Raw genomic sequence first — 8,283 nt, 5'->3', positions numbered from 1 at the left:
GTTGATTTGCACAATATATAACTTGGCAGCGTTTCCACGCGTTCTGCAAACTTCATAATTCGAACGAATCACGACCTAAGTGGCGATCGCTGCTGCCATCTGTTGGCCAGGCTGTGTAGCGCCGTTCTTCTTTTACCGCTGTGTCTTATTGGATGCCGGGAGCGGCCTCTAGGGCCAATCGGGACTGCGCTTGGGAAAGTGGGAGGAACGACGACTGAAAGAGCCTCCTTCGGCATAAAAGACGCAGGATTTAGGCTGCAAAGCTCTAACGGCCTATAGATGGCAGCAGAGCACAGTTCCGCCAGCTTTACTTTAGGGACCACATGCCATCCCGAAGAGATTTCCCGTCCCAGATCGGTTCACAGAGCTTTGGCCCAGAAGGTTCAACGGTCCTTCTATTTCTGTCTCTCTATGGTATATACGGCAGCGACGTCCCTTAGCAGGCCTCGCTTTTGATTGGACGGAGCCGCGAGGCGAGTGGGACTGCTTTGCGATTGGTGGAAAGGCGCCGCCCGAGCGTAGTACGTAATTCCGAAGCGACCGGCCTCGGCCGGAAGTCGGAAGGGCGCCGTCTCCGCTATGGCGGGCGGCGGGCCGATTTGTTACGCGCTGCTGTGTGGTCAGGCGGCGCTGTTGCTGGGCAACCTGCTCCTACTGCAGGGGGTCTCCCGGACCCATCAGCACAACGCCACCGAGAGCCCCCCCGGAGCTCGAGAGGCAGAAGGGCAGCAGCGGCCCCCTCATGCAACCCCCGCCAGCCTCTGGGAGTACCAAGGCCCATACGCCCCGCTGATTCTCTGCCGCTACCTGTGAGGACGGGGGCGGGGATTGAGGAGCGAGGGGAGGGGCCAAGCCTATTTAAATTGGGGGCGAAAAGCATTAAAAAAATGATCCTACAAATGACTTGGGGAGGGGCCTGAGGCGCGAGGGGAGGGGCCAAGCCTATTAAGTGGGGAGAAAAGCATTAAAAATGGTCCTAAAAATGATATGGGGAGGGGCTTGAGATGCGAGGGGAGCGGCCAAGCCTATTTCAATTGGGAGAAAAGCATTAAAAATGGTCCTGCATAAAGGATGTAAGCCCCCCCCCCCCCAAAAGAAAACCTTGGGCTTTGTAGCAGCCAACTCTCACCAGATCCGGGTGGTGGGTGCCTGGCTTTCCCCACCCCGCCCCAAGAAACTGTTCCAGAGAATCATGGGAGTTGGAAGGATCCTCCTAGATGTCATCTAAACTGCCCCCTCCTGTTTGGGCAGGGTCCAGTGGCACATCTCAGGTGCGTTTCTAGCCAGCCTTAGCTTGAACATGGCTAGCAGCAAACAAAAAACAAAAAACCCTCACTCCTTCCTGGCATGGAGTCTACTTAGCCGCCCGTACTTAACTGTCTCGCTTAGCCATGGAAATGTTGTGCTCAATTTTTGATTGTAAGTTACAGGCTAACTGTATGGGCAATGCAAATTTTGAGAGCGGTTTCTCAAATCTGAACTCAGTTCTTGGTTTATATGCAGACCGGAAGAATTCATAGAATGTGAGGCCCCTGTGGACCACAACGGGAATACAAGTGCGCGGGATGAATTGGGTTATGGCTGTCTCAAGGTGAGCAAGAAGGTCATTATTCGGTTGTCTTTTTGTTAGATAAAGAACATTTTAATTGGCAATGGAATACGTAACTGTTGTGGCCTGCCAGCAGAGCTGGCAGCAGATTCAGACAGTGAGGAGGTTGTGGAGGAACATGGGCCAGTCCTGGAGTCTGGAGAAGGCTCTGATGAGGGCTGTGTCGGAAGCAGAGAGGGGGCCAGGGCTGTCTGGCAGTTCTCAGCTGCCTTCAGAGTCAGACAGTGAGACAGAGGGACAGCTGGAGCCTGTTCCTACTGTGCACATGCGCAGAGTTGCCAGACGAAGGGAACAGTTAAAGAACAGGGGTCGACTTGGGAGGAAGGCCACAGGTGGACGATGAATGACCCCTCCCAGAGGAAATAATAGGGGAGAGAAAGGGGAGTGGAGTTTGCAGGAGACCATTAGTTCACTTAATTGGTTTGTGATTCTCCTTGCCAAGTTTTGCAGAGATTGGCCTGGCAGCTCTCCAAGCCAGAGAAAGTCTGTGACTGTAAATCCTCCCTTGAAAGACTTTGCTGGATGTAAATGAGCAGAATTCACAGTCAAGTAATAAAAGTTTTTTTTTGTCGGGACAAGGAGTTTGCTTCGTGCTCTTGGGAAGCCTGGGTCAGAACAGTAACCAAGATAGATAGATAGATAGATAGAAGTTTATTTATATGCTGCCCTTTTCCCTGGGGGGACTCAGGGTGGCTCACAATCCAAGAGGGAGGGGGAGACAAACTTTTTAACATATAAGACAATACATAATTAAAAAACACAACATTCATACCATTCGGGCGGGTTACAGTCTTAGCCCCAGGCCTGACGGGATAGCCAGATTCTGAGGGCTGTGCGGAAGGTCTGGAGGGTGGTGAGGGTACGAATCTCCACGGGAAGGCTCTCCTCCGCGTAGTTGCCAGTCGGCATTGACCGGCAGATGGAACTCGGAGGAGGCCTAATCGATGAGATCTAATAGGTCGCGTGGAGGTAATTGGCAGTAGGTGGTCTCTCAAGTACCCAGATCCACTACCATGTAGGGCTTTATGGGTGACAAGTAGCACCTTGAAGCGCACCCGGAGATTGACAGGTAGCCAGTGCAGCTCGCGGAGGATAGGTGTTATGTGGGTGAAGCGAGGTGCACCCACAATCGCTCGCGCGGCCGCATTCTGGACTAGCCAAGGAACGTCAGCCAATAAATCTTGCATTTGTTCTGCTATTTTCTGTCCTTGTAACAGTTTGGTGGCCAAGCATACAGCGACGTCAGCCACACTCGCGTTCTTTGCAGGGCATTGGATGGAATTGAGTGTGCAGGACAGCGAACCTTTCTGCGTGGGAACAAGCCGTGCATAAAGTGAGTTCCTTTTCTTGGTCAATTTTTGTGGTTTCGGGTGACAGGGCAGGATCACCATGCAGAAGCCAGGTACAGCACATTCTTAGCAGTAATTTTTTTGTTTTGGTTTTATGAGCTTCTCTCCTCAGCAGTAAAACCTCAACACATACCAGTAATTCTCATAGTGCTGTCTAATGTGTATTTACCCACGTAGTATGGCTGTAGGATGTGTATGTGTATTTACGCACATAGTATGGCTGTAGTATTGCATATGTATTAACCCATGTATATGTATGCATATTTACTGATGTAGCATAGCTGTAGTATTACATATGTACTAACCCACGTAGTATGGCTGTAGTATGTGTATGTGTATTTTCCCACATAGTATGCCTGTACCCTGTTTCCCTGAAAATAAGACCATCCCGGATAATAAGCCCAAGGGCGTTTGAGCGCATGCGCCAAAATGAGCCCTCCCCCCAAAATAAGCCCCCTAACCCTCCCCCAAAATATTGCAACACAGCAGCAGCCATGAGGTTACCATGCTCGCTACCTTCTCCACCTCAAAAATAATGACACCCCCCCCCCCAAAAAAAGGCCCAGTGTTTATTTCAGGGGTCAAAAGAAATAAGACCCTGTCTTATTTTCAGAGAAACAAGGTATATATGTATATGTATATTTACTCATGTAGTATGGTTATAGTATTACATGTGTATTTACCCAGGAAATATGGCTGTAGTATGTGTATGTGTATTTACCCAGGTAGTTTGACTGTAGTATTACATATTTACCCACGTAGTATGGCTGTATTGTTATTTATTCTTATTATCATTCTTACTCTCCACTCTTATTGGTATTATTATTGGTATGATTATCTTTATCATTATTCTGTTGCTTTGCATGTACACTGAGAGCACCCAAAACACAGTGGTGTAACCATACAAGGATGAGGTGCCTGTCAGAACTTTGGAAGTAGGTTGTTGAGTATATTTTAGGGGCTTCATCATAACTTTTAATGGCTACTAAGTGACCAATCATAAGTTGAGGGTGCCCTGCACCATCCAAGTGTGCAATTATTTAGGACTTTATCCTTGACAAAAAACAAAACGGTATAAAATCAGCCCCTGAAATTAGAATGGAATTACTCAATGGCTCTCTTCTGTATCATATTGAATATTTTATTCAGCCAAGTGTGATTAGACACACAAGGAATTTGTCTCCGGTGCAGAAGCTTTCGGTGTACATGCAAAGCAACAGAACAATGATAATCATAATAATACCAATAAGAGTGGGGGGTAAGAACGATGATAAATAATACTACAGCCATTCTGTGTAGGTAAATACACATACTATAGCCATACGTCTTGGGTAAATACAGCTGGCTGAAGAATCCTGGGAATTGAAAAAAATTCATAAAATTGCCAAGGCTGGAGACCCCTGGTCTATTCCACACAGTGTCATGTTCCATCCATTAGAGCAAGGGTCTCCAACCTTGGCAATTTTAAGACTTCTAGGAGTTGAAGTCCACAAGTCTTAAAGTTGCCAAGGTTGGAGACCCCTGCATTAGGGCATAATACCTAAACCTTCCTTTGAACATTTTTTCCCCGTCTCTTGGTGACTTTTGAATTCCAGATACACTGGACACTACTTCATTACCACCCTCCTCTACTCCTTTTTCTTGGGCTGCTTTGGAGTGGACCGCTTCTGCCTGGGCCACACAGGTACAGCAGTGGGGAAACTGCTGACTCTTGGAGGACTCGGCATCTGGTGGTTTGTGGACCTGATTCTTTTAATTACCGGGGGACTCATGCCCAGCGATGGGAGCAACTGGTGCACCATTTACTGAAAAGCTTATCATTTTGGTGGCTGAAAAGCTTATCATTTTGGTTGGACTTAATCCCAAGCAGAAAAAGAAGAGGGGCAGCCTGGCTGACATGACCTACTGCTTGTGATAAGATCCATGAAGACCAAAGAGACTGGAGGCGGTGTATTTATTTTTTTTCCCACGGAACTGAGACGGGGGTTGAACAGAAAAAAAAAATGCCAACCACAATTTCTGAGATATATACCTCATTGTTTCAAAGTTGTTCTTCTCCTTACGGGAAGACTACATTTATTTATGGATTCCATGCCGTTTTCGACGTGCCGTGCTCCACTCCCGTATTTCAGCTTGTGCCATGGTCGTTTCTGTAGATGAGTCCCCAGCGCTGGGTTCTTGTTGCTGTGAGTTCAGAAGTTTTTATAATCAGTCCATGCGGCTGGAATTTGCAAGGTTTAAGGCCGTACTAAAAGATGGTGATGTGTATTTGCTTTCAATTTTAGGAGAGTGGCACTCTTTTCCCCCTTAGAGTGCAAGCAAGAAGTCCCTAAATAAAGCCCCTCTTTATGTCTTTGTGCATAGATAATCTCCAACAATCCTTCTCCATTCTTAAATATCATTTTACAATGCAGGTATGGAGAAGCAAGAGTTTCTTTAGGTAAAGTCAACCCCAGCATATGCTTGCTAACTGAAAAAGCAGTGTCCTTCATCCTTTAAAGCAGGGGTGAGGGACCATGGCTCTTTTATGACTTGTGGATTTCAGTTCTCAGAATTCCTGAGCCAGCCAGGAATTCTGGGAGTTGAAGTCCACAAGTCATCAAGGGCATTGGTTTCCCTCACCGCAGGGGTGAAATCCTCCCGGTTCAGCCAAACCGGTAGGGACGATTGTTGGTTCTGCGAACCGGTAGTAAAAAAAAAAATGCTTTTGAGGATCACACGGCTCAGCTGTGAGCCACGCAATCGCTTTTTCCCCATTTTTTAAAGCATTTTTTTCCTGCCAGTTTGGGCAAATAGGCAGGGGAAAAATACTTTAAAAAGCTATTTAAAAAAAAAAAAAGCTTCTGACGATCACGTGACTCACAGCTGATTGAAGCTTTCTTCACTTTTTAAAGCATTTTTTCCTGCCTATTCGCCTGAACCAACAGGAAAATAATGCTTTAAAAAGTGAAGAAAGGTTGGCCACACCCACCCAGTCACATGACACCACCACCAAACCACACCCACAGAATCGGAGGCAAAAAAAATTAGATTTCACCACTGCCCCACCCCTAAACAGTGACATATCTTCCCCTTCACCTTAAGAGAGAATTGTTGGAGACTGATTTTTTAATACAAATCAGTCATTCTAAAAATTAAACACAGCAGCTCTAGTTCCTTAATCAAATCTCCACATTTAGAATCCAGCCACTTTTTGGAAATATGCCTAGAAGGAATATATTGTCAGCAAAATAATCCTTCTAATAGCGATTGCATGCAACAGGAGCAGGTTGCCCATTTCTAGTCTGTGACATTGTATGGCAGTTGATATGAGGTTTACCTTTCCAAAGCTGAAATCAAAATGTATTCCTTTTTGTAGTATATAACAGTACATGATGGACGGCTGAAGTTTCCCTATGTTGTATAATAAGAGTAAAAACTCTCAAAACTGTGGGATGTGATGGGTGTTCTTTGTAACATTTGAGGTGTTACAAAGGAGAGCCAGTCCGAGGTGTTGTGTATTTGTCAATATTGCTTTGTTATCCATACAAAAGCAATCAGGAATCAGTGCTGCCTATAGATTACGTTGCATTGTCTTATTTCCCCCATTGAGCCTACAATACGTCCAGAGCCAATGTGGAACTTCAGAAACTGAGTCATATGAGGGTTGGGTTTTTTTTTGGGGGGGGGGGTCTGTTGTAACTTGGAGCAGTTGCTCAGTGAGGAATTGCAAACTCTATTATAGATTATAAGGTGAGTGGTGTGGTGGCCTAGAGGTGGAGCTGTCACCTCATAATCAGTAGGCTGTGAATTTAATACAATACAATACAGTAGCAGAGTTGGAAGGGACCTTGGAGGTCTTCTAGTCCAAACCCCTGCCTAGGCAGGAAACCCTATGCCATTTCAGACAAATGGCTATCCAACATCTTCTTAAAGACTTCCAGTGTTCCGGCATTCACAACTTCTGGAGGCAAGCTGTTCCACTGATTAATTGTTCTGACTGTCAGGAAATCTCTCCTCAGTTCTAAGTTGCTTCTCTCTGATTAGTTTCCACCCATTGCTTCTTGTTCTACATTCAGGTGCCTTGGAGAATAGTTTTGACTCCCTCTTCTTTGTGGCAACCCCTGAGATATTGGAACACTGCTATCATGTCTCCCCTAGTCCTTTTTTATTTAAACTAGACATACCCAGTTCCTAGGTAGAGGCAGATATTTCTCTCTCTAGGCACAATGAGAATATATCTGCTGGGGGGAAAAAACTCCACAGTGGTGACAGGAAGAGCATCCTCAGCTCCATTCAGTTACCCTAACTTCACCCCGCAAGAGATTTTAAGGGATTGTTAAAAGATTATTATAGACCACTTGTGCCAATACTCTTTTTTATTGGTATCTGGCAAATGCTGGGCGTTGAAGTCCGTCTTCAAAGTTGCTGAGGTTAATTAAATGCTACAAGCAAAGCAGAATGAATTGGTGGAAATTCCCATTTTCAGCATAATTTGTGCAGCTGGCAGGCTGGCCATTCATTCTTCATGGAATCAGTCCAGACAAGCTCCAGTTTGAAATTGTGTGTGTGTGTATTTTAAACTGGAGTTTGTCTGGATGCACGCACATACACGCGCGCACACACACACACACTGTACTTATCTGAATATCTATTATCTATTCTCTATTATATCTATCATCTCTATTATATCTACCCTATTTCCCTGAAAATAAGACCTCCCTGGATAATAAGCCCAATCGGGCTTTTGAGTGCATGCGCTAAAATAAGCCCCCCCAAAATAAGCCCTCCCCAAAAATATTGCAACACAGCAGCAGCCATGAGGTGACCATGCTCGCTGTCTCCTGCACCTCAAAAATAGGACCTCCCCAAAAATAAGGCCAAGCACTTATTTCGAGGGTTAAAAGAAAATGAGACCCTGTCTTATCTTTGGGAAAACACGGTATCATCTCTGTACTATCTATCTATCTGAATCACTGAAGAATCTTCGTCCATCTTTGCCTCTTCCCCTCTTGATGTTTTTAAAAGAAAATATCACACCAACATCTTCATGAAACAAACTCTTAAAAGACATGTGGCCAACCTTATTGTTCTAATATTTTATTGCCCTGGTAGGACAAAAGGTCAAAACGAATCACTCTCAGTCTCTGAAATTTTGCCCCTCTGCCCATACAGCAGTGAAGAGCCTATATATATATATACATTTCACAGTTGTGTTTATTTCAAGGCAGAAACATACAGTATATGAAGAAAAGAAAAACCAGGCAGATGCACATAAGATTTCAGTCAAGTTTGGTCAATTATTTTTTAAAAGTGATTTTTAGAAAAGGCAAGGTGTTGTTCTAG

General features: G+C 45.3%; 1 protein-coding gene across 1 annotated transcript; it reads left to right on the top strand.

Annotated features, from left to right (window-relative positions):
* Nucleotides 1-546: 546 nt before the first annotated feature.
* On the top strand, nt 547-6,388 carry TM2D2 (TM2 domain containing 2). Its single transcript, XM_087706120.1, has 4 exons — nt 547-809; nt 1,504-1,591; nt 2,827-2,942; nt 4,554-6,388. Exons 1-4 carry the CDS (start codon nt 580-582, stop codon nt 4,765-4,767), a joined length of 648 nt encoding a protein of 215 aa, XP_087562246.1. The 5' UTR covers nt 547-579; the 3' UTR covers nt 4,768-6,388.
* Nucleotides 6,389-8,283: the final 1,895 nt, after the last annotated feature.

This window comes from Thamnophis sirtalis, unplaced genomic scaffold (assembly GCF_051295495.1).
Source record: "Thamnophis sirtalis isolate CommonGarterSnake01/CBP01778 unplaced genomic scaffold, rThaSir2_p1.2 scaffold_2, whole genome shotgun sequence".
NCBI lineage: Eukaryota > Metazoa > Chordata > Lepidosauria > Squamata > Natricidae > Thamnophis > Thamnophis sirtalis.
The sequence above is the reverse complement of the archived record's forward strand: the minus strand, read 5'-3'. Positions and strand labels throughout refer to the sequence as shown.

What these genes read in the sequence shown, in the direction of transcription:
- TM2D2 (XM_087706120.1), top strand. Translation starts at nt 580, where the DNA reads ATGGCGGGCGGCGGGCCGATTTGTTACGCGCTGCTGTGTGGTCAGGCG. An exon ending in CTGATTCTCTGCCGCTACCT is followed by an intron (nt 810 to 1,503) that starts GTGAGGACGGGG and finishes GTTTATATGCAG; the next exon opens with ACCGGAAGAATTCATAGAAT. An exon ending in GGGAACAAGCCGTGCATAAA is followed by an intron (nt 2,943 to 4,553) that starts GTGAGTTCCTTT and finishes TTTGAATTCCAG; the next exon opens with ATACACTGGACACTACTTCA.